At 41.0% G+C, this 26,444-nt stretch overlaps 1 protein-coding gene across 4 annotated transcripts in view; it reads right to left on the bottom strand.

The window, feature by feature from the left end:
• Positions 1-1,274: 1,274 nt before the first annotated feature.
• The window catches only part of LOC120558608 (collagen alpha-1(XX) chain), a 43,910-nt gene continuing 18,740 nt past the window's right edge, over positions 1,275-26,444 (bottom strand). For 3 of the 4 annotated variants that reach the window (XM_039799663.1, XM_039799662.1, XM_039799665.1), the window contains 37 exons: positions 25,255-25,452; positions 24,506-24,673; positions 23,413-23,532; positions 23,092-23,256; positions 22,649-22,807; positions 22,306-22,478; positions 21,797-21,926; positions 20,663-20,808; positions 19,414-19,543; positions 18,964-19,103; positions 18,085-18,211; positions 17,754-17,893; positions 17,532-17,664; positions 15,947-16,092; positions 15,633-15,762; positions 13,643-13,759; positions 13,376-13,522; positions 12,569-12,625; positions 11,951-11,989; positions 11,710-11,848; positions 11,022-11,164; positions 9,728-9,837; positions 9,212-9,370; positions 8,997-9,074; positions 8,606-8,692; positions 8,449-8,502; positions 7,880-7,975; positions 7,674-7,727; positions 7,478-7,531; positions 7,183-7,236; positions 6,080-6,151; positions 5,433-5,468; positions 5,165-5,231; positions 4,890-5,078; positions 4,684-4,761; positions 3,329-3,490; positions 1,275-2,145 (listed from right to left, as the gene is read on the bottom strand). In XM_039799663.1, coding sequence (XP_039655597.1) covers positions 2,117-2,145; positions 3,329-3,490; positions 4,684-4,761; positions 4,890-5,078; positions 5,165-5,231; positions 5,433-5,468; positions 6,080-6,151; positions 7,183-7,236; positions 7,478-7,531; positions 7,674-7,727; positions 7,880-7,975; positions 8,449-8,502; positions 8,606-8,692; positions 8,997-9,074; positions 9,212-9,370; positions 9,728-9,837; positions 11,022-11,164; positions 11,710-11,848; positions 11,951-11,989; positions 12,569-12,625; positions 13,376-13,522; positions 13,643-13,759; positions 15,633-15,762; positions 15,947-16,092; positions 17,532-17,664; positions 17,754-17,893; positions 18,085-18,211; positions 18,964-19,103; positions 19,414-19,543; positions 20,663-20,808; positions 21,797-21,926; positions 22,306-22,478; positions 22,649-22,807; positions 23,092-23,256; positions 23,413-23,532; positions 24,506-24,673; positions 25,255-25,452 — 4,226 coding nt within the window. In that variant the 3' untranslated portion in view covers positions 1,275-2,116. The remainder of the gene's footprint in view (positions 2,146-3,328; positions 3,491-4,683; positions 4,762-4,889; positions 5,079-5,164; positions 5,232-5,432; positions 5,469-6,079; positions 6,152-7,182; positions 7,237-7,477; positions 7,532-7,673; positions 7,728-7,879; positions 7,976-8,448; positions 8,503-8,605; positions 8,693-8,996; positions 9,075-9,211; positions 9,371-9,727; positions 9,838-11,021; positions 11,165-11,709; positions 11,849-11,950; positions 11,990-12,568; positions 12,626-13,375; positions 13,523-13,642; positions 13,760-15,632; positions 15,763-15,946; positions 16,093-17,531; positions 17,665-17,753; positions 17,894-18,084; positions 18,212-18,963; positions 19,104-19,413; positions 19,544-20,662; positions 20,809-21,796; positions 21,927-22,305; positions 22,479-22,648; positions 22,808-23,091; positions 23,257-23,412; positions 23,533-24,505; positions 24,674-25,254; positions 25,453-26,444) is intronic. The other variant, XM_039799664.1, reaches the window with a different exon arrangement.

The following is a 26,444-nucleotide window of genomic DNA, read 5'->3' as shown; positions in this document are numbered from 1 at the left end:
AAAGTGTCCCACAACATCCTGTTCATTATTGTCACAATAAGAGTATCGGTGCAACTATATTGGTAATATTAATTTCCAAATAGCTATAGTCAGTGTTCAGCCATACTGAAACATCACGGGAAAAAATGGAGAATATAAACATATATCATAGTTAGCCCCCGATGTATATTATACATCATATTTCAATGTAATTATACATAAATAAAGTACAGTATAGTACAGTAAATAGCCCAAGTTCAAAGGATTAAACAAAGTAAAGACATTGGAATGAAAAAAGGCAATTAAGGAGCATCATTAGTAAAATAAAACGCACTATGTACAAAATACACACTTTATAAAAAGTAACCACCATTAATTGTTGCACAAATAATTATTTCATTATGAATTATTGCACTTTAACAATGGACTGGGGCAGAGATAAAGATAGTCCCGGACAATGAGAGGAGGTAGATGAATACAGATACAGTCTGTGTCTTAGTGCGTGTTATGAAGCGTTTAATGTCCAAAGGGTGAATTAACCCAGGTGGGGATTTCGGATATCCTTCCAGCCTAAATGTTCTTTGCAATCAGTCTTCCAGTGGGTGTGCAGCTGTTGTGGAAGCATGCCTTGTAAACGTCGATGCTCTCTAGCCTGTGGCGTCTGTATCCGGAGGTCTGTCACCCGAACACAGAGTGAGCTGAGTGGTGGTGTAGGTCCATAGACTGCTAATATTAATAATATACAGTCTATGTGTAGGTCACTGAGGATGCTCTGTGCTTTCCTCCTGCAGGTTGATTCTTTCTACAGTTTAGTGTATAACATATTGGCAGTGTACGTGACCTCACAACCATGATAACATAAACCGGTCAGTGATGTCCTCACAAGCTCATTACAACTTGCAGTTTTTATATGTTGTCAAAGTAACTATATGCTCCATTGATTTGAGCATAGGAATAATTCAGGGTCCTCGGGGAAGTGAATTAACATGGTTGCCTTTGTTTTGAAAAATAAACTCACATTTCTGACAAAACCGGAAAATGAATGCACCACTGACGCTTATTTAACAAAGCGGCTGGTAAAGGGTAAAGGTCGGAACTTCCATTGTGCTCTTCAAAATAAACACCACTGGAAACAAAGATCTCTTCACCGTGGTTCCGACAAAGACATATGGTGTCAGTTTTAGCCTCAGAACAGCAGCCCCAGGGCTTACAAGGACTCAGTGTCTTGCTCAATGACACAAAACTATGTCGTTGCTCAGTATAGTCAGTAAGTTTTTTGGAAAAAACACACACACTTCATTAGACACATATTAATGGAATTTTATTAACAAGAATAAAAATTCTCTCTCTCTCACACACACACACACACACACACACACACACACACACACACACACACACACACACACACACACACACACACACACACACACACACACGTGTATCACCCAATACCCCTTGAAACCATAAACATGTAAACAGGACTTTCAATACCAATAGATACAGTATAAAATATCATACATGAATAACTGTATACAGTAAATATAATAAAAATATAAAAATTATCATACACATGACAACAAGACATTCTCACAGTATCATTTATACCATGGAACAAAAAAAAGCTTTTACACCATGGATTATGCACTTTCATTATTCTTGAGGCAGTTAAGGTTAGAAAGACAAATGAAATAGGTAGAAATGTAACACATATGGCTAAACTACTCGGCATTGATACAGTGCATGAATACATAAACATAGTAATAAAAGGTTTCAGTGCGAATATGGTGTATAAGAAAGCACTTGACTGATCTCAATGAGAAAATATTTTCCTTTATGATGCTATCTGTTCATCAAAACACTATTCTATATTAGAAAGCTTCCTACATAATCATACATACATTGTAACAAGAGGGCCGAGAGAGATCCTTCCTGTATTCTTTCCTTTTCTCACACGTGCTCAAGCTTGTGAAGCTTCCGCATCAGTCAGTGGCAAGTTCAACACACCAAACCTCTTCAGTGGTGCTTTTTGTTTCGTAGCTCCGTTACCAGTCTGTCATTCAGCTCCAAAGGAACCATAGTCATTTCAAACAGACGTCAGTCGCCTTACCGTTGCTGCTTGCGTGTTTATATCCACTCAAGGCTGGTAGCCATAATAAGGGTCTTCTGGGAAAAGAGAGCACACACAAAAACGGTCAACAACCAAGACCACTTTCACACTGTATTTTGCAGTGTTGGCAATATTGGCAATTTTAGACCCTGTGAAACTTTCTTTTTTTTTTTTTTTATCAATTTTAGTGCTTCAAGTTAGAGTTTGCGAACTTGTCTGTTAGTGACAGAAGACAAACAATTACAGGTTCCAATGGCTTGAAACAGGTTTAATATCCTGTGTGTCTGTCGCCGATGCTATGCACCTGTAACCCAGTCACTGAAAGGGTTAACAGAAACGTAGTGTTGGCCAATCAGAGGAGGTTGTGCCAGACTCCCGCCTTTGGCTGAGTCTCTATCTGATCTGTCAGAGGGAGAGCAGGAGACGGTTGGGAAGTTTAAAGGCCGTTTTATGGTTCTGTGCAAGCTCCACGCAGAGCTTTTTCCGTAGCCTACGTAAGTGGCATGATGTTTATACTTGTGCGCTGGTGTGTGCGTCGAGACAGCATGTGTGTGTGTGTGTGTGTGTGTGTGTGGGGGGAGGGAGAAGTGAGAGAGTGACGGTGATTAGCTTTGGAGCGTGTGCAGACTCTAGAGTCATAGTGAGAGAAACAAAGTGTCTCCCCTGTGCTTTCTGACCACTGTGGGAAATCTGGAGCAGGAAAAGTGAACCTTCTCTCCTTGATTTCATGTTGTTTATGGAGAAGGAGAACCAGGAAATGAGTCGGGGGAAATGCAACGCTACAAAGCCACGGCCGAGCGACGTGCGTCGCTGCGACGTGTAAAATAAAAAGGCGTTTCTGTTGGTAGTCCCCCAGAGAAGAAGTTGGTTATTTCATGGCGCAGATTAGAACCCAAATTGAAACGTAAGCAACTTCAACTGCTAAATGTGAGAACATTGTGTCAAATTGGTCGTTATTACTGTGACTTATAAAGTGTCGGGTTAAGTTCCATCATAGTGTTAATGGTGTCATAAACGTTAGCTGACATTGTTGTTCAGTAGCTAGCTCAGAGATTATCGGCTAATGAACAACTAACTAAAAGCCATTTGTCTTGCTTCTACTGTATAAGCATTCCAGTATCCTCATAAAAAGATTAATTAATCTGGGACTTAACCCGTATTATTATTTTTACTCACACACTGCTAATACATCTACCTCTGTGTGTCACTTGAGTTTGTGTACCTTTCCTGGTAGCTAACCTGTTTGCTGGGGAACTCTGTGGCAGCCTCCACTGCTGTCACACACACCCGGCGGTCCCACCTCGCCCGGCTGTCCAGGAGGTCCGGTGGTCCCTGCGGATCCTGCCTTACCATCCTCTCCTTTTGGACCTGGGATTCCCAGCTTGGACTCCCCTGGAGGGCCTGCAGACATACATGCATTACAACCATACATCCAGTGGTGTAGTCTAATGTATTGTAGTGGGTTTACTGTACCACATACACATCTTATTTTTTTTATTTATTTATTTTTTAGTGGCTCAGAATGGGCCTTTGTGGGGCATATCAAAGTGTGGGGTCTGGGTGTCCTCCCCCAGGGTTATTTTTTTGCATTCTGATACACTTTATGGTGGGAATACCTTTATTTATGAGAAAACACAGATGACATTCAAAATATATCAAAAATATAATGGAATATAAAGCAGTAAGCGGGCTTTCACATCACGGATATATCGGTCTTAAATGTGTGGTGAATGGAGGATACTGGCGTTAGTGTAGGCGGAGCATTTGGGCCCGGTCGCTACGCACACACTACGCGCTGCGCTCAGCGAGGAGCGGGTCGATGAAAGATGAGAAAAGTCTCCCTGCATGTTCTGCAGTGTTAGTTTAGTTTGCGGTCACATTACTCAACCCCGTATTTGTGATTACAAATATCTGAAGTGAAAGTTCTGTCACAAAAAGATGTTATTGCATATTGCACATTTTTAAGTGGGTATATGGAAATTCTGGAGATTTCTTAGTGGGTATACTACGTATACCTGCGTATCACGTAGACTACACCACTGCATACAGTACAGGCCAAAAGTTTGGACACACCTTCTCACTCAATGCGTTTTTTTATTTATTTTCATGACTATTTACATTGTAGATTCTCACTAAAGGCATCAAAACTATGAATGAACACATATGGAATTATGTACTTAACAAAAAAGTTTGAAATAACTGAAAATAAGGGAAAAACTTCCACTAATTAACCCTGACAAAGCACACCTGTGAAGTGAAAACCATTTCAGGTGACTACCTCATGAAGCTCATTGAGAGAACACCAAGGGTTTGCAGAGTTATCAAAAAAAGCAAAGGGTGGCTACTTTGAGGAATCTAAAATATAAGACATGTTTTCAGTTATTTCACACTTTTTTGTTAAGTACATAATTCTATATCTGTTCATTCATAGTTTTGACGCCTTCAGTGAGAATCTACAATGTAAATAGTCACGAAAATAAAGGAAATGCATTGAATGAGAAGGTGTGTCCAAACTTTTGGCCTGTACTGTACATCAGTGCAGGGTTGTGTTCTGGTGAGCAACAGTTCTTATGTTATTACTCGTAAAGAGGTACCTGCAAATCCTTTGATCCCTGTGGGCCCCTGCACATTGGGTCCTGCGTCACCTTTCCCCCCTGGCATACCTCTCCTTCCTGTAGAGAAGCAAATTGGCATAGTCAAAAGCTTATAATAATATCCCACTGGACAAATTCATAATATATAATATAATATAAATGCTCAGACCATTGCGCAACAGTTAGTAGACAAAAAAGAGAATTACCCTGTTCTCCTGGATATCCAGGCCTGCCAGGTCTCCCCCTTGGGCCGACATTCCCCTGGTTGCCCCTGGCGCCTGGTGGGCCCTTAGGCCCTGGTATACCAGGTTCCCCAGGGGGGGCCACTGGCTCCTCAATCGGAGCTGGCTTTCGACTTATCTCGTTAATGAACATATCAAGCTTCAACACCTCCTCTGAAAAAACACACACAACTCTGGATTAAGTTGTGAGAGAGATACATATGCAGATTTCCTCACTTTAGAAGTCCCAGAGTACTTACTATGCACTAGTTGCTCACAGGCCTGTGTGACCAGTTTGTAGATCATGGCCATAGACTGAGGTTCCCCCTGTTAAACATCAGCACGTTCACCAACCACAATTTAAACGAGAACCAAAGTATTATTAGGAAATTATACTTTTATACATTTTCTTTATACTTTTAAGCACAGTAAAAAAAAAAAGCAATGATCAAACGTGGCCCAGTGGAATGAGCTTTTAAATGATGTCAGTGTTACAATAAGAAAACAGATTGTTCAGCTATAACCCACCTTCTCTCCTCGCTCCCCTTTTCCCCCTGGCAGACCCTGTAAAGCATGAGCATAAAGATGAATAACCAGTGCACACAGCTTTTCTCTGCTCCACATAAACCAGCTCTCTAACCTCTTAAAATTTCCCACTCTTCTCATACTTTGAGAGTGACCCACAGGATCATGGTGTGTGTGTGTGTGTGTGTGTGTGTGTATAAAAGAGGAGGACATCTAATAACACACAACTCTTTTTGAATGATCTCCTTTCCATTAGTCCAGCTTCAAAAGCACTCCTTGGTTCCTGCCATAAAACCAAGAAACAGTTCCATCTGCAGTCTCTAACTGTCAAGCCACAACTACGCAGATGACAGATCGAGTGGCTACATTTTGCACAAGCAGCATCAGACTGTTTTAAAAATAACCACAGAGGCCGCCCGACATTGAACCATCTAAAGCAGTAAGATCTCTGTCCTGTGTCAGCCCGACACGTTCAGCGCACCCCTCCATGTGCTGCCGTCAATTTATCATTTATTAATCGACATGTTATCCTTGTCAATATAGCCCATATTCAACTATGCATCACATTTGATCTTCTCTGTGTATAATACGTAACAAAATGTGAAGACATTGCACATGGTTGATGACACTACTTGTCCTTCTCATCTTACTGTAGGTCCCACAGGTCCTGAGTAGCCCCTTTCTCCTATAGGTCCTGGGTGTCCTGGCATTCCTTGGAAACCCTGTAAAATACAAAAAGATGTGTAGGACAGCAGACAAACGACAAAACATGACATACAGTCATAGATGCCGGTTCCTGAACTCTAAAGTGCCATACTGTGATTTAAAGCACGTCATGTTGCATTACCTGGTGAACCACTGCTGCCTGAACTGATTGGCTCTAATAAGCACACGATAACTTGATGTTTCACAAGTTTTTAATACAAGATAGAGTTCCCCTTTGTCACCAAAACGTCCAGGACTACCTTTAGGCACCCCGTCTCCACAGGTGGCTGACACAGGCCATATTTGTCATAGCTATCTATGATATTTGTATTTTTGCAAGATGTTTTTCCTGTCAATTTAGACTCCAGCATGAAATAAATACGTACGCTCAGTATGGGGGGGATAGGGTCAGCCACCAGGAAATAATAAATTCAGTTGTGAGGCATACAGTACACGTACATAGAAACACTGCAGGTCAGGAAGTGGAATCTTTGCTATAAACACTAATAGAACTGGGGTGATAATAAATAGACTTCACATGTCAGAATACATTTGCTACCTAAAAATGATGAACAAGATATCGACCATTATTAGAGCCTGACCAGCAGAGATGCTAAATGCAAAGTTTATTGTACAAGAGTAAAATCGTTTATTGCATTCTGATCTGGATCTTACTCTGGAAGCCATGTGTGTTAACTCATACTGGGTCTAGTAATGGTGGGTTTGGGCCTGAGGGTGGTGCTAGAGGAAAGCTTAAAATGTATCCATCATGGAATGGTTCAGCCTATTAGATCTTAATGTTGTATGTGTGTAAGAGTAAACAGTGCACAGATGGTGGCACAAGACAAAAGGTCCCAGGTCCCCAAAAAACATTAGGATTCATTAGGACAACACATATCCATAGTATACCTCGTAGACATTAAGATATTAGTATTTATATTCATGTCATGGACCAAAATGTTTTTTTTGTCCTAAATGTTGCATAAAAGCTAAAAACAAATACTCAAATTCTACATACAATGGCTCTAAAAATGAAATCCAATCTTACCCTGGGTCCAGTAAGGCCTGGTCCACCAATGTTACCTTCGAGCCCCCTAATGCCCTGTGAAACACATTGCACAGAGATGAGACGAAGAAGAAGACATACTTGATTGATTCCCAGTGGGGAAAATCACATTTTCTTTTTCACTCTGCTGTGTTATTACACATTACACACAGGCCCGAATACACACACATGCACAAACAGGACCTATACAGACATTAATGCTTAAAGTAATTTACTGCTTCAGCTAAACTGTATGAAGAACTGCTGACATTTACTGTTCTGGGCTCAAGCAGCTCACCTTGGGGCCTGGAATCCCCTCTTCCCCCTTTGGACCTGGAGGTCCTGGCAAACCCTGCAGAGAAAGACAACAGCGAGGTTGGAGAGAGCGCAATGAGAGGCAGATGAGTGGGGTTGTAGACAAAGAATACAGGGAAGAATATTAAAAGGGTTTTCTATCCTATTCCTGTATTTTAATGACTTGAGTTTAGACTCACCTGGACCCCTGGACGCCCAGGATCTCCCCTTTCCCCTCTTGCACCAGGTGGACCCTAAAAGGGAAAATATGAAAACACAAGACAAGTACATATTATACAACATACTAGTTTCATAAGTCATTACAAAACAGTTCAGCAAGATACGTACATGGTGAATACCACTATACATACACAAGTACGTATTTAAAGCTAAGAAGATTACCCACCACTTTACCCTGCACGGCCATGCCTCGGGGTCCTGTGCTGCCCAGGGGTCCAAGACCTCCCTCAAATCCAGGCTTTCCTGGAGGACCCACCTCCCCCTGAAACACAGAGAAACTAACTTGACGGCACCAATTTGGATCTCCAAGGCACGACTCAAACTAAAACATGATTTTACTGTTAAACGTGACTGATGAAAAAGAACAACATCAGCGCTGCTTATGTCGCAGTGCAGGGAGGATTAAAATAACACATGGTTTTAAAATTATGCACAGCCCCTCTCTCAAATTAGACCCTGTAGAACAAACACACAGATCAGCCCTGCTGCTCTGTGACAACTACAGGTGTTTCATCAACTGCACAGAAAAGATCCGACATTCTACACGTGGTTGTGGGAAACTCACTCACCAAACAGAACATCAATATTGGCATTTCTGTGGATCACCAGATTACACTCATGTAGATGATATTATTAGTAGGAGAATTGCACAAAAACCCTGCAATGCTCTAGTTTCTGAAGGGGGCTTAAACTCAAATGTAACTTACTTACGAAGAAGAATTATTTCCATCTCACCTTTTGGCCTTGCTCTCCCTTATCGCCTTTCTCCCCACGAGGACCTGGCTTTCCCTGGGAAAAATAAATAAATAATTGAACACCAACTGGATCACACAAATAATGAGTCAGCGTCAGCTAATATTCTAGGCCTAACTGAGAGCTCATGGTGACATACGGTTGGTCCAGGGGAACCAGGAGCTCCGGGGATGTCAGAGGAACAGGTACAGGTGTAAGCCGGGGCAGGACAGCTCTCCTCATCTCTCTGACACACACACACACACACACACACACACACACACACACACACACACACACACACACACACACACACACACACACACACACACACACACACACACACACACACACACACACACACACACAATGAAAGCAACATGTGTGTGAAAAACTGTACATTTTGTACAGTTTTTCATTTCACAATGGGCTGCACAGAGCAGCTAATTGCACTTCATACATTGGTTCAAATACAGCATGAACTCACATTATGCCTATTAAATACCAAGATAGAGCTGAATAAAAGGTAATATAATTAGTAACCAACTAACCACTCCAGGCAGGTCACAGCAGGTATCCTCTAAAGGCCACGTAGTGTTACAGACGATCTCAAAGGACTGCAGCTGGAACTGAAAACAATGATGAACATAGGATACAGGTTGAGCACAGACCAGAAGAAGACAGTTTTTTAAAAAATGAAATGTTGAGGGGCTGTAATTTATTGGCCTGGATAAAAATCAAATGAATAGAAAAGAATAAAAAGTACCGGTGCTGATCCACTATTGGGTCCTCTGGTCTTCACCAGTTTTCCCAGCATCTCAAAGCCGTCAGTTGGCAGGTTGCCTAGTGGGCGTGCAGGCCTCTCACCCACACGCTGGCAGTCCACAGACAGGGACACACTCACCTGGCTGACAGACAGGTGAACCTGCCAATCACAATCACAATCATTTTCTCATATTAAGCCAAGTTGCAGATTTTGCTGAGCCTCACACAGTATCTTTGCCACTATTGCCCTTTCTTACTCTGCTGTTGGTCTTTATTGTGTTACAGCTGCTACAGACCTGAGATTACACTGACGTGAAGTCTATTTCAAACCATCTCTTTCACCTTTCCATCATGCTCTTTCATATTATTACGTGTTGACATTTCTGTTTTATTGGATTACGCAAAGGTTTCACGGTAGCTTGGTGGCAATAAGGATATTCAACCTGATTTAAAAAACATGACATCAATGTTTCATTTTTTGCTAAATGACAGTGAGACTCAGTGTTTATTATCTCACCTTGTGAAAACTGCCATAGAACAGTCTGTAGACCTGCGACTGGTCAAAGGTCAGTTCCTGCACTTCTCCCCTGTAGTCCAGACTGAAGTATACCAGATGCTTGGTAGTAGCTGTGCAAAGCACAAAAAATAATGGGAGATATTCAGTAATCAACTTCTAACTCACACTGTGTCCTGCCAAAACCCTGGGGCTCTAAAGAAGGCGAAGTCTGCTGCAAGGTGTTGGATCTGGCTGGATGTAAGAAAAACGCATAGCCTCTAGTGGAGTTTCACACTATTGACCCTATATTTTAATTAGATTAAAAACGGGCTTAGGCATTCAGGTAATTGGTACATTTACAAAGAAAAGCAGCAAATCAATTTAATCTAGAAACTGGAATTAGGGAACATTCAGTAATATTGCTTCAAAAAAGACTATAATATGCAATGTTATCCTAAAAAACAATGTATTGACTAATACAAAAGTAATCCCTCTCAATTATAACTTTTGACCCGCTAGACGTGAGTGGTGATGTCGGGATCTGCCGAGACACTGCCCTCTCTCGGACGTTTATGGGTCGCTATGAAGAGCCTTTGGGGCCACCGTGGGTGTGTAACCCCCAGCCAATAACAGTGCGCAGGTTGTGCAGTCTGTTCTCATTCCCAACCTCTGCTTTGTCACGCCCCTCAGCATTTCATATCAACGCACAAGTTTAACTGACACAGACAAACACAGGACAGGATGAAGCTCTGCGTTCGCTCAAAATCTGGCTATACTGCATCTTCCCGCGGAGGTGTGTGTGTTTATTTGTGCTTTAGGACGTGAACGCCATGAAACAATCAGAAAATAACGTTTTATTCCTCTGATTCACGGCTTTGTTCTGCGCTCTCTCTCCTCTCCCTCCCTTCATTCACTCTCTAGCTTGCTCGACCACCACTTCTCTCAATCTTTCTCTCATTCTTTCTCTCTCTCTCTCTGGCTGTTGAGCCAGGGAGGACGGGCCAACTTTGGACTCTCTGTGTTCACGAACAGTAAGCCGTGCTCACTCCATATTATTATTCCTTTAAACAATTATTATCAAATTGGATGTTGATTTCTTTTCTGTATATTGCTAATCAATTGAACAATTAATTGTTTAAGCTCTAAATAAATCCATAAACCATACTCAAAACACATAAAGAAAGCTGGTCTTCATGTTCATTTTGCTCCTCTTAACTCATCACGAGAGTTGGTCCAGTATGTACAGGCCCCGATGACTACAAGAAGAGGTAACGAAGTTACTTGGGAGATGGAGAGATGCAGAAATGTAACTCACGGTCGAGCACCACTCCCATCTTGGGCTGGAAATCATTGTCAGTGAGCTGCCAGAGGGCAAAGGGCTCTCTGGGTGTTTCTTGCAACACGCGGAAGGTGATGCTGATGGTGTGTTCTGGAGAGAAACCTGCAGGGTGGATAAACCTGGAAGGACAGAGGTAAATGAAGGTAAAGGGGACCTGCTCCATTCCTTCTCCTTTAAAAGATACATGTTTGCAATTGCTGCATTATGACAGAGAGAGAGGTGTGTGTTAGAATAGTTTGATTTGGTCAGCTGATCTGATGGGACAGCAAAAGCAGCAGCCAGGTTGATGCGGAAGCTCTATCGTCTTTCATTTTTACTCATTATTAGATCTGTGTGTAATCTGAATGAATCATAAAAACACTCTTTGCAAATAAGGCCTACGGTATATAAAAGCATTCAAAAAGCAGCATGTCATGGGACCTTAAAATTCTACCAAAGATACTTGTACTTTTACTCAAGTAGTGCTTTCAAGTTCTTTATTCAAGATTGCTGCAGTCCTTATTACCAGCTATATGGCTACATGGAAGGCAAGTAATTATATACATATAAATAAAAATATATACATTTTTCTATTTTCTCTTTCTGTGGCTGCATTTATGGATACAAGCATAAAGAACAAAAGAAGCAGAAGGCGAATTAAAAGCAGTAAAAGAGATGATCTCACTTGGTGCTCTGTGTCAGTTGGACGTCTCTATAGAGAGTAAAGGTGGGGAGAGTGTTGAAGACAAAAGGCTCGGCTGCCACGCCCTCCACAGACGAGTGAGCATTCTTAGTCAGACCAAAGGCCTCCATCATGTCAAATCCTGAAACGACAACCATATGACAAAGACAAAATGAGGCGATGTTTCAGTTATTCAAAATGAGCCTTGTAGTTTGCAGTTTTGTGTGAGGACAGCTTGTCTTACCTTTAACAATGCTGTTTCTGATGGTGACTTCAGGGCAGACTGCAACACAACAGGGCAGTGTTGAATCATTATGAGCAAGGCAGAGGGATTTTTTTTCAGCTTTTTCAATCAAGAAAAAATTGGGCTTTGGGCTCTATATGGAGCCCAAAGTGAGACCAATTTCAAGTAAGAAAAAAAATGTATTCTGGTGATCTTATCTTATTTGTTTTCTGCCCTGTGTTTATGACTTAAGAACAGGTAAAAAGGGGTTTTCCAGGATAATCTTTTAAAGTTATAAGGAGTGGGAAACTAATTATAAAAAAAAAACATTGTTGCACAAGAGTGAAATGCATTATTGCTTATTTATAACCTTGTTTATCCCCTAATGCTGATTCACATTTTTACACTCTTTCATTGCATTAATGTCTAGAGGATAAAAGAAATATACAAACTCAAGTAGTCCTCAGTTTTCTGGGGACCTGCTGGAGTCATTTAAGGACCGCTTGGGAATTTGTGGAATCAAGAATATAACACATCTGCTCAGTTTGAACTTAAATGACACCCCCAAGAAATAATAAAAATGTGCTAAACAGATATATTTCTACGGGAGAATATAATTGCCATATGATCAAGAGTCACCTTCGTTGTGGATAGGGTACATCCGGGGATGGATGGGAATTCTGGCAGGAGCTGTGGCTGTAAAGGGAACAGGTACATCCAGTCATGACACATTGAACAAACAACAAAAACATTAAGTTTTTTTGTCATGTACTGTATGTATCAATCTATACTTACAATTACTTTCCCAACTATGAAGTGATTTGATTACATTTCGTAGAGAAGCAGCCTAGAAATAATGTATTCCTGCATTTTATGTTTATTTATTTTAAGAGGGAATTTATAGTATGCAGAGGTTAAGACTTTGTGTTAAGCCAACTTCAACATCTAACCAGTCCCTCCAGAAAAACGTGATCATGTGATCACATTATTCAATGCATAATCAGCCAAAGTCTGCATATGTATTCGGGGGCTGCATTTTTTCAAATATACGCCTCACTTTCGCTGCATAAATTGCCGATTTCCGCGCAAAATATGCGGGGCTTGCATGATTTCATAATCCCTGCATTTTCGTTGCAAAAAAAATCACATATATCTTAGCAGAAAGTAGAAAAATGTTGCGTTTACTTCACACAAGAGCAGCCATTTTCCCCTGTTGCCATGGGAACGTTATGAAGTGACGTAATTACGCGACGTGAACATCATCGAAACACAGGGTGTTGGGGGAATCACTTTTTTTCTCTTTTTCATCAAACCGCAGTTTTTGCAAGTTCCCGCAATTTCATCGCATAAAACTGCATAAATATCCCGCATATTCCATCGCATTTTTTAAGAAAACCTGGAAGGACTGTCTAACATACTGTGGGAGTAACTGTGATCAGGTCAGACCTGTTGGATGGAGAATGGAGACGGCAGCGCCCTCTGCTGAGCTGAGCAGCGAGTGCACACTGATGCGATACAGAGTCTCTGGTTCCAGATCAGTGAAACAGTGACTGCTGCTGGACTCGTCGACAGTTTCTTCCTTTGTTTGCTTGTCTACAGACAAGGCACACATAGACATTTACACACCAATGGGTAAATCAACAGTGGTTAATGTGGCTTCTGAGACACCTTTATGTACTCAGAATTGTCAGTTACTATAGATTTTACAATTACCTTTGACGGACTGGATGACAATATGATATCCATCGACAGTAGACACGGGTCTCCAAGACACACAGATACTGGAGTGGTCTGACCTGACCACACTCACGCTGCTTACTCGCAGACTGGCTGGAGAGAGAGAGAGAGAGAGAGAGAGAGAGAGAGAGAGAGATGGACAGATAGGTAAAATGGAAGGCTGACAAACAGAAAGGCATACAGAACAGCCAGAGGTGAACAACCTCATTTCACGTTTGAGTTAGGATATTCACCACGGTGGCCGTTATGTATGAAACCTCTAACAAATGGTCTTAAAGCGCCCATATTATGCTCATTTTCAGGTTCATAACTGTATTTTAAGGTTGTACCAGAATAGGTTTACATGGTTTAATTTTCAAAAAACACCATATTTTTGTTGTACTGCACAGCTCTCTCTCACTGCTGCAGATCCGCTTTTCACCTGGTTTCTGTTTTAGCTACAGAGTGAGACCTCTTTTCATCTTCATCTTCTGTACTATCTTTGATTGCACTTGCACATGCTCAGTAGCTCAGATGTAGATCATGTCAGCTAGCTAACTCTAGAGACAGTAAAAGAGAGCCTGTTTCTCCAACTTTGGTCAGTTACAAGGCAGGATTAGCTGGGAGACTTCTAAACCAGGGCACACATGGAAGTAGTTCTTTTGTAGATTATGGTGAACTTGTGTGTGTTGTAGCAGTGCTTTGCTATTGAGAACGACGTAGCATGCTAGCGTTAGCATTAGCGTTAGCATGCTAATGCTAACGGTTGTGGTTAGCCAGCTCATTTCGGACTGTGACGAGCCGATTTTGAACAGCTCACTAGGAGACTGAAGGCAGGACACATTCAGAAACCGTATCTCACTCAAAACAGCATGGATGGATTTTTTTCAAAGTTTGTATGTGTGTGGAAGCACCAGAGACACAAAAGAACACCCCAAATCCCAGAGAAATTGATTTTTTCATAATATGGGCACTTTAAGAATGGTGCGAAACTTTGACTTATGAGTGAGACAGAATCATAGTAAAAAGTAGTACTGAGGATATTTGTTTAAACAAAAAAATGAAGGTCTACAGGACTAAAAGTATGCCTTTCCACAATGCCCTCCTTCAAGCATTGAATCAGTCAATAGCAGGCCTCCAAAGGACAACTCTCCCAGCAACAGTTCAGTCTAAGATTTGGGTGTGTTATGTTAGTAGCCGCTACTTGCCTCAAGCAGAGACGAGTAGCAGTTTTCATCTTATGGACTGTAGCATCTATCTATAAATTGCAGGAACGTCTGTCAGTGTTTGTGTGTGTGTGTGTGTGTGTGTGTGTGTGTGTGTGTGTGTGTGTGTTATACGCATATCTCTGATAGGTGTCTTCCTAAGGGCACGAGTAAGTGCAGTGCCAAGTTCGACGTTGTTTGAATTAGAAATGCAAAATAGATCATTAAATATATTAGGTAAAAGAAGCACACATTGGCTTTTGCTGCTCTAGCCGCTGGCCACTCCCCCTCTCACCCTGAGCACCAGAGACCGAGAGCAGCGGAGCTTTGTCAGCTAAAATGTGACATACACTCTTTTCCTGCTATAACATAGTCTCGGAGATTATTCCTTCACAGTGCTGTGCAATGCGAGAAAATCTCAGAGTTTAACCGAAGAATTTGAAGGTTTTGAAGAATTCTACAAGCAGCAATACCACAAGCCAAGCAATCGCCCGTTCCAAACAGGCACATTTTCAACGTGCACCGCACTAGTATTAATAATGACATGAACAGAATCCTAGTGTTGGAGGTTTCTTTTTGTTTGTTCTTGAGTGGAATACATGCATCTAAATATTTATTAAAGCAATTTATATGTTGTTTTTTATTTATTCATAAAATCAGTGTATTTACACTAGATGTACTGTATGAAGACTCTGTTTTCCCACTGTCTACTAAGGGAACACAAAAAGTTATACTTGCCACAGTTTCAAATTTAGTCTAGTTTTTCAGTATGTTTGACTCACTGGTTTTGCCCTGAGCTGAACCGCTGCCTCCTTCTCTGTTGCGGTACTCGGCGGTGACCAGGATGCTGTAACGTGTATCTGGCTGTAAAGACTCGAGCACCACCCGCTTTTCACCGCCTGGAACCACCACCTGTGGACAACAAATGCACCTTTCAGATTCAAGCTTTCAAGTGAAACGTCCATGTGTCGACACGGTGACGGAGCTAATTTGCAGTTTGTGGAATACTCTGTGAACCCTGAGAAGCACTATGGTTTACTGTCCAGCAGGATGAAGGACAAAGCAGCTGAAGAGGTGACGATTACAGCCTACTCACAGTGCTGTCCTGGGTTTCAGCTGCAGTCAGTGCAGTGTAAGACACACGATACTGGAGGACATGAGCGTTGGGAGGCACCCAGCTGACCACCAAGCTGACCGCTGTCTCCTCGGAGACCGATATGCTGGATGGGCCTCCACCAGACACTGCGGGGACAAAAGCAGAGATATTTAGACTCATTACAAGGAAATCTTTTTTTGATGAGAAATGAGAAATATTGCCCTAATGAGGATTAATTCATTATTCCTAATTGGCCTAAAATTCAAACCATTTGACATCATTAAAATGCTGCTTATAAGTTAATTTATATATATATATATATATATATATATATATATATATACATACATATATATATATATATATACACACACACACACACACACACACACACATACAGTAGCACTCATAAGTTTATGAACTCATGCTAAAGTTGACTAAAAAGAGGAATAAAAAAAAATCATCTTTTGGAAATTTATCTTAATGCCTTAAGTAAAAAAATGAGGAAAAGCTAACCTTTAAGGACACCAATTGTCTTTGTGAATGAATAATGTATCGTAAATAAAAAAAATGTCTTCCTTAAAATACAGGGGGCATAAGTAAGTACACCCCTATGTTAAATTCCCATAGAGGAAGGCAGATTTGTTATTTTTAAAGGCCAGTTATTTCTTGGAAGTTCCCTTGGCCTTTGGAATTAAAATAGCCCCACATCATCACATACCCTTCACTATACCTAGAGATTGGTATAGGGTACTTTCCATAAAATCATCTCTCAATGCAAATCAAACCAGCTATTGGGCTAACTGAAGTAAAACCCGAAAATTGGTGTCGTTAAAGTTTGGATTTTTCCTTATTTTTTTTAATTAAGGCATTAAGATCAATTTCCAAAAGATGATCTCTTTTATTCTTCTTTTTAGTCAACTTTAGCATGAGTTCATAAACGTATGAGTGCCACTGTGTGTGTGTATTATATATATATATATATATATATATATATATATATATATATATATATATATATATATATATATATATCTTTGTGATAAATATAACATTTTACATTATGAGTAATACTCGGTATTCTCGTTGCAGAAGTGGGGACAGGACACAACACTGCAGGAAAGTCCACAATCCACCTGACTAGATTGAGTCTTGCTTGAGTTTTTGGGGGTTTGAGTTTTTGGGGACTACAGCTGGAAATTAGCCGTAGAGGCTAAAGTTGCTCTTTTTACTCTACAGTTAATTAAAGAGGACTGTCCACAACATTATAAACTAATAAACTGATCTAAACTAATACTGCAATATTCAACACAGGACTGGGCACTGTATTCATTACCAGGATTTTATCTTAAAAGGTTGTGTAGGTGGTGCTCTTTACTGCTCTTTGTCTGTTCAGCCATGGAGATTATCAATGCTCATATAGCACTTCTCTTTCTATAAATTCCAAACAACCTGGACATTCATCTTTCCCCGTTCATTGGAGGACCCACCAAACATTGCAAGTTCATTTTTAGTGACTCTCCAGTGCTGCTGGTAGTATTTTACTTATTAGTGTGTGGTGTGTAAATCAGTGTGTGTGACTCACATGTGCTATAGCGTGTGGCCACAGCTTCACTCTGAGCTCCATCTCGATAAAGTGCAGACAAAGAGATCTGGTATTCCTTATCGTCCTCCACCCCCTCCAGGATCGCCCCTTCACTCTTACCACTCACCCTCAGCTAAAACCAACAGAGCAACGTTATATTCATATATTAATTAATCCTTATAACACATTATACACTCCACCCATCCGTTAATTCATCCCCACCTGTCTCAGGTCTCCTCCACTGAGGGAGATCCACTTGATGAGGTAGGAGACGACATCATCAGCTGCCGCCTCCCAGCGAACGGTGATATCACTGCCTGAGAAATTAGTCACCCTGAGGTCTGATGGGGACGGCACCTTCACTGGGAGAGAAGGAAAATGTGTCAGGAAAGAAAAAGGAGACTTTAGCCTGATTTAATCTTTTATCATTCATATTTAATTCAATGTTCTTTCCTCTGGTGCTGTGCTATTACACAAGACAACTGCTTTGACAAATCTAAGGAAAAATAACATCATGGCCTTAGAGCACAAAATATTTGGGTGTGTGTCTTACGTGTGGTGACGTTACTGGTCAGTGCTGCAGACAGGCCTTGTGGGTAGAGAGACTGGACTGAAACCAGATATCTAGACAAAGAGGAGAGGTTCTGCACCACCACAGAGGTCAGTCCTGTTACCTCCACCTGGAAAGAGATTTAACTTGAATGACTGACACTGTGGCTGCAGCATCTTATTGACGGTACAAACATTATTTTGAAAAAGATGGACCTAGGTCCAGCCCTTGGCACTGGTATTGGTTTACTGGTGGTGAGTCTTTTCAGGTGAACAACTTTGACTCAAATGGGTGATCATAGAAACTAATTATAAATTCTAAGCCCAAGTGATTGGATATTTCAACCTCCTTGTGGATTGTTATTATTATTATCCTTCAGAAACAATAAGATTTTTGATATGAACTTCTGACCTTCAGAATGTAAGGAGGTAGGCTAATGCTAATGCCATTTGTTATTTAAACACACTGAATAAAACGACGGAGACGCAATCGCATCAATCAGTCTAAGGACTTTTGTTGGCGGGTGAGCGAGGATTTCTTCCTATGGAGCAGACATGAAAAATATTTTAGTTTAGTTAACTTTAACTTAAGTTTAGTTTATCTCTGTAATATATGTTTCCTTTTCATTTCTGGTCTTTTCTTATTTCTTCTTCTTATTAATATAGAAAGCACTTTGAAAAGGGATGCATGAAAAACAGTCTAGCTAATTATTATAGATGTGACAGCCTGAAAGCGTTATTTCTCTTATTCAAAGCCACATAATAGTTTCCCAAAATAACTTAGTATATATCTATACGTACTGTACGTATGTCCCTCTTTGAAAATAAAGATGCAATCTCAGTTCTGGGGATGGTTTTGGAGACACCTGTTTGGTAAAGTTACCTGCTTGACGTCACTGCCGTGGTTGGTGCTGTAGGTGATTCTGTGGCTGGGGACGTCCACAGCTCCGGGCACCCAGCTTATCCTCAGCATACTGTGGGTGACCACCGGGAACTGAACACTCATCGGCTGTGGGAGAGGGACTGTAGGGAGAGATGAAAGACAGATGATGTTTGCACTGGAGTTATTTTTTCTATCAGTGCTACTGTAAAGTTCCTGTGCTAGAGATGTTAATAATAGATTAGGAAGAGGGAATAGTAAGTAAGGATAATCTGTAAGAAATGAATAGAAGGAACAAGAGTAGAAAAAGGGAATCTCAGAAAAATGTGGAGTAAGATGAAAGAATAAACAGATAGAAACATGACAAAGCGGGAAATAAGAAAGCGGAAAGTAAAGGGGATTGAGAAAGGGATGTGAAAAATAAGGGATGAGAATGTTTGGGGAATGTCTTACATGTGGTGGCAACAGCAGTGACAGGGTCGCTGGGATCTTCATCATACAGGGCATAGAGAGTCACAGAGTAGTCGGTTGCCGGCAGTAACCCTGCCAGCTCCACCACGGTCTGGTCTGCACTGAATTTCTCCTGCAGCAATACAGAAACAAAAAGCAAATGTGGAGTTAGCGGTTTGTTAATATTAGGACTGTCTCTGCCCACATTAGTGGACGGTGGAACAGTAATCAAGCTGGTACCAATTTTACTGTAAAATGACATCATAATATGAGTATTTTGAGAGGAGCGCTTACATACAAAATAATTAAAGAAATACAGAAGGCAGCGATTTAACAGCAAATTTTGATCTTTATTTTTGAATATGTTGGTTCTTTCCTTGCATCTAAGGTGGGACGATGCAAGGACGTGATGTGAGGAAAGAGGAATTGAGGGGAATACTCTATCACTATATAGCCTAGATAAAACTTTATTTTTGAAATCCGTTATATAGTTTATAAAAAACAACAAGCATTGCAATTCATTTTACTTGTTTGATGTAATCTTCAAGAGAAGAATGATGTGGTCACCCTTAACAGATAAACCCTGGACTAATGTATTGTCCCTGAACATACAGTATTTAACTAATTATCTTATTTGGAGATAATGATTTGACGTTTCACCATAAATGTATAAATACAGGTGTGTTCTTGTTTTCACCTCTACCTGTTGAACGCCATTTGTGATTGAAATTTTGTCCACAAAGAAAAGAAATAACACAACAGCAATATGCAAGTAATCTTTCTTTTTACACGTTCTTAATATTAGTGAACAACAACATATCTAGGCTATAAACAGAACAAACAGGTGTGCCTGTCTTCTGTTATGCTTTACAGTGGCTATGTGTGAAATCTGAATGTCATATGAAAGTTGCCATTAGGGCTCTCTAATGTGGTGCAAAGTGGTAGTTAATATTACAGTAATACATTAACACTTTGTCCTGAAAACATATAATTATGTGAGCAGGGCACTCTTCTTATTTGCCTTGTACATTATGTTTTCACCTACCTGCCTACTCGTTGTAGATGCTCTTTTCTGTCTGCTGATTACCCTGTTTATTTCTGGCTTGTATTCATTGGCATGTAAATCACATCTGTGTAATACCACAATATGTGCCTTTCTACACACACACACACACACACACACACACACACACACACACACACACACACACACACACACACACACACAACACAGAGATAAAAGAGCTCTCACCTCCTTGGCGTCATCAGGCTCTCCGTGGTTGAGTGCTGAGTACAGGACCATGTACTGTGTTGCACCGGGTGCAGCACCCCAACTCACTCGCAGCGTGCTGAAAGAGACAGGAGTCACCTCCAGGTTGGCAGGCATGGCAAGGGGCACTGAGTAAAGGAGATAGGAAGAGACAGAGAAAGAAAGAGAAAATTAAAGGATGAGGAGAGTAGAGAGATGTCAGAAGTGGTTTGGAGCACACAAACATGGTTTTACAAACAGGCCTGTAAACTGGTGATGGGCACGTTGAGTACATTCTGTCATTTACTGATGACAGTGTATTCAGTTTGCTCATAGATTAGTCACCCACAGAATAGTAACAGTAACAAGTCAGCAGTAAAGGCACTGCATATCTGGGCTAAATATAAGAAAATATTCCACCTCATTTTTTAACTGTACTTGGTGTGCTCTCATTGGGCCTTCTTAAGTGTAATTTTGGAAATGCTAAGAACAGAGTGAAATGCATTAATTTCTCTCGAAGAATCCATGGAGGAGTTTTAGAGGGAAAAAAAGATTAATATTAGTAAAGTTTGACTTTTTTAGTACAACATAGTCACAGTGAATGAGGGATTGATGGAAGCAGAGCTTCAGTGTCAAGCCCTGCTGCCATCAATACATTGCGCTAAACCATACAAATCTATTCATAGGCACAATCTGGATCTGTGCCCTACTGAGTCACAGACAAGCTTTCTAATCAGGAGCGCATGTGGATGCAAGTGGCAAAATGTGATGAAATTTCCTCCAGGGGGTCGTGCTGGCAAGTGGTTAAATGACTTTTGGCATATGATTTCTGCACTGGGGTACGTAAGTAGCTGTGGCGCTGTCCATGGTACTAAAACGGAGTAGAGGAGATTAATAGACAGACAGACAGACAGACAGACAGACACGGTTTCTTAGCCTTCTTGCTTTTCGTGGTTGTAAATAGAACTTTCGGTCCTAATTCCCACCCCCCACTGTAGCAATCCACAGACAGAAAAGAAACGCCAGGAAAAGCCAAGTACAACGGATACACTGACAAACAAAATGTGACACGTGGGACTCATGAACAAACAAATTCATTCCTTAAAATATAATATTTAGCAGTGATGCCAGTCTTACATGTAGTGACAGTTCCTCTGAGTGCCAGGCCAACATTGTCTTCATACACAGGGAAGATGGATACGTGGTACAGTGTCTGAGAGGAGAGGCCTTCCAGCAGCACAGTGGACTCTGAGCCGGCCAATACCACCTAGATACAGAGCATCACTTAAAATCAGACATGCACAAAACCCTTTTATTTTGACATTATAATATTATTTAAAAATATGTTTTACTTTTTATGTGACTTTTTATTCTCATCCCACACAGTACCCCAAAATTTTTAACAATAACACAACATTTGTTTTGGTCCTTTTGTCCTCTCTCTGACAGCTTTAGCAAGAACAGTGTTTTTCCTGTTGCAATCAAGCACATTTCTCCCAGACTTGGATTATGATGTAAAAAACAATGTGGTGGCTGCTAGAATGTGCCATCCTTCATGGTGACAGTCTTATTTTTCTTATAGAACTGTGCTTAGGTCTCAAACCTGATGTGGTAATAATTCATGTGAGGTAAGGTTGCGTCCTGACCTCCTGTGGACTCTGACCCTCGGCGCTGTGGTAGACCACTCTGTACTGTTGGACTGGCTTAGAAGGATTGGTCCAGTGAAGCTTTACTTCTCTGGAGCCCAGGTCAGAGAACCGGAGATCAGTAGGACTGGGGTAGGAGAGGGCTGGGTCTGCTGTGGGCCCAGGCTCCATTCCTGGAGACACAGCAGCAAGGAATCAGCATATTAGACCCTAACAAGATATTCATACTTTGAAAAACCTGATGCCATGAAAAAAATATAAGTTTGCGTTCAAATACTGTCTGACGAGTTGGCAAGACAAGCCGATAGACTGAAAGCTAGGGGCAGAAAGGTAGACAGGTTACTTTTTGAGATGCCACGGTCCTCTATCCTCCCACACAGAATGTGGACCAGTCGTGCCACTAGTTTGCTGAGCAGAGGGAAGTCATTCACATTGTAGACGTTCAGATCCACCGGCTCCGACGCCACTTGTCTCAACTCAGCCTCGTCAGCATTCTTTACACCTGATTAATACAAAGTCATAAAATGGCTCAAACTACTTTGCACAAAAAGCATTTAAAGATTAGAACAAAAGGCCTTGGAGCGCCTTACAATGAGAACATAACAGAAACTGTATTGCATAACAATAATAAGGCCACATCAGACTTTAATTGGTTACACTTCTCTCAAGTCAAAGTCAAGATTGCTTACAGTCCCATGGTGCACCGAAATGCAGGGGATGGATGTGACTGGATTAAAGAAAACAACAAAAAAAACCTGCCTTGACCTCTTTTCTTTTCAGTCTTACCTACAGCGATGATCTCCACGCCGGCATTCTTCAGCCGGTTTGCCGCAGCAATGGCGTCATCCTGAGATTTCCCATCGGTCAACAAGACCAGGAAAAATGGTGTGTCCGACCTCGCGCCTGCCTCAGCCCTCATGTTCTCCTCCATGACATGGAGCAGCGCCTGGCCTGGGAGATGGATGCATGGTTACACATTGACAGATATACGGTACATATGTGTACGTATTGTATGTATTATTATGCGCTTATATTCTGAAGACAGATGTTTGGTCTCAAACACATAAACACTAACCGTATTGAAGCTGCAAACTGTGATGCATTTACCTGTAAAAGTGTTTCCTCCCTTATATCTGAAATTCCTTACGGCCTCCAACAGCTGGTCCTTAGTCGTAAAGTTGTTGAGCTGCCACTCTGTGCGGGGGTCTCCACTGTACTGGGTCAGACCTGGGACAATAACACACCATTAAACAACATTTTATTATTTTTATTTTTTATTTTTTTAAGGCTCATTTTTTGTTTGTTTTTTGTCTTCATTTTTTGCTACTACAGAGCCGTTTAAAACCCAAAAGCTTAGACAACATCTGTAAAAGCTTTGGCAGACTTAAAATTGGATGTATTATAGCACCTTCTTAGAGTAGCAAAATCAGCTTTTATTTACAAGCAAACAATGCAGATTATTTCTTTAACTATTAACAACGCTCTATGACAACCTATACAACAAAGGTTGAGAAAAATGACATGAGACTTGGGAATGTTCTTTTTTACTTAACAGTGGCATAAGTGCTGAAATGCATTGCTGTAAAAGCTGTGAATGAAAGAGCAGCTAAAGGAGTAAATGCAAAAACATTTGTTAAAATGGAAGTGGAAGGAGTTGAAATGGTACTAAAGTACTAAAATTGTATAGAAAGTGTCAGCCTGACAAGCGTTGAAATACCGTATAAGCACTGAAATGATTTGAAGTGTACTAAAAAGGCGTTGAGGTGTGAGCTGTGTATTAGCTGAAAGGAGCTGAGGGGTCAGTTGGTTACCGGTTAAATTTAGCTGTGGCTAAGCAATACAAATTTCATAATAATAGCTGTAATGCACTACAAACCGGTAATTAGCCGGTACGGCTAAATCTGGCACATTTACATGTTGGACATTCTACTCATGTTGATTAATGTGCACTGTCCCTTTTAAATAAAGAAATCTAAAAAAAAACAAAAAACAAACCCAATACTTACATAAAGCCTGAAAACAGAGTCAGGAGGAGGTAAAGAAGAAGTCTAGTTTTCTTTCAGTCCACTTAAATTACAATATGCTGAAAGGTTATAATGATTACATACTATAGGAAACCCACTGTGTGGCACTGTGTCTTTATGAATACAACCCACAGGAGGAAAGAGACATGGCTTCACCACCACACGCTGATCCTCACCGATCTGAATGTGGTCCGGCCCAATGTGAAAGGGTGTCATCAGGCCCTCCAAGAAGTCACGGACCCGTCTGAAGTTGGTGCGTCCAATGCTCCAGGAGCCGTCCACCAACAACATGATGTCGGCCGCTGCATCGCTGTCACACTCAAATGGTTTCCTTGGAGACATACCTTGATAAAAGGAAGCATGAGGCAAATAGTCTTGATCTGATCAGATCAGTTGTAGAGACTTGTTGAATCTATGCCAAAGAGCACTGAAGCCATTCTGGAGGCTCACGGTGGACGGACACTTTATAGTGTTTTTGTATATTACATATATTATAGTATATTATTATAGTGCATTTGTACTATATTAGTGAGTACATGGGTAAATGCATAGTTTTAAATCAGGAAACAGATGGCATTTAAGCAAGCAAAAAGTAGGTGTAGGTGAGGAGAGAGAGGACACATGTGCCCTGCAGCCGAACCAGATGGCCTGTCATTATCCTTACCTTTACCTGTCCCTCCCTTGTGTAAACACTGTCATCACATTTCACACCAACACTTACTGCTCTTAAGCCTCTTGTTCCTTAACCCACAAGAAGAGCCAAAGATGATGGTGGCCAGACAGTCTTTAAGATAACCTGCTTAACTTCCTGCTTAAAAGGGATTTGTCCTAATCGGTTCATCATGTTTTAGTTCATTAAAACAACAAATCTCACCAAAAGATCAGTTGTATGTAATGTTTCCTAACACTGGGGACAAGAGGTTACCTGTAACCGGTTGGGTAGGGAAGGGTGTCTTCTGGTGTTTCTCCTCGGCCGCTTTGCCCTGTGTCGTCCCCTGCTCCTCCTTATTCTCCACTTTAGAACGATCCCGCTCTTTCTCTTTCTTCCTCTTCCTCTTTTCTTTGGTGGATTTCTCTGGGGACTCATCAGGGAGCTGGGAGGGGGTTTCTATTGCTGGGGTCTCTGGAGGAGAGAGCACATGGGTGTGGTTACAATAAGATAAGCAAAGAGTGTTTAGGGGGACCAGTTGAGGCTGTACGTGACAGGAAATCCATTAGATCCATCTGACTTCAGGATCAAATGGACAAGTGAGAGACATTATTTCCCTGTTAACACACATAAACAATATGGTTTTATTAAACATAGTAACATCTTTAAACTTCAAACACTTCTAACAAACCTCCTGGCCCACCTTCCTTGTCCTCGTTCCAGCTTTTGTTTCCTGTGTTACACCTACTGTTGCTGGGCTGTCATTATTGTGTATGTGTGGATTTGTCCCAAAGTGCTTTGATGTAGGCATGTGTAAATACAGTATACTGTACTTAGGGATAGGGAAGGATATTTACACCAGGCGCTGCAAGAAAAAAGGCTAAGAGAATCATAAAAGATCCAAACCACCTGCCTAACAGCTTTTTCTTCCCTGTTGAGGTCGGAAAGAAGGTACCGGATGCACCAGACCAGTACCTCCAATCATATGCATATATATTTATTGTTATTACTGTTTCTAGTGCATACATTTTAGGAACTGAGAGGATTACATTTCACTGGAATTGGACACACACAAATACTTCAATCATCCTTCTTCATCATCAACTTAGAAATATTTCAAAGATCAGAGCAATGTTATCTCTCAGTAATTTCCACCAAAAAAATCATTCTTTTAAAACTTCACGTCTGGTATATTTGTAAAGCCTTTTTCACCTACATTAATGCTCAGCTTCAAACTGTGCAGAACACCGCAGCGATGCTTCTGACCAAGGCAAAAATAATCACCCGGGGTTTTAGGTTCTCTGCACTTGTTACCAGCTCTTTTTTTTTAAATGAATTTCAAAATCTTAGAATAGATCCAGTGTTTCCTTTATGTTGATTTGACCGTGGCGGCCCCCCACAGCAACATTTCTGCCCCCGCACGGTATCAGAAATAGGGCTGCATTGTTAGAGTGCATGTCGGAAAA

This window comes from Perca fluviatilis, chromosome 5 (genome assembly GCF_010015445.1).
Source record: "Perca fluviatilis chromosome 5, GENO_Pfluv_1.0, whole genome shotgun sequence".
Taxonomy (NCBI): Eukaryota; Metazoa; Chordata; class Actinopteri; order Perciformes; family Percidae; genus Perca; species Perca fluviatilis.
This window is presented reverse-complemented; position numbering and strand designations above follow the sequence as displayed.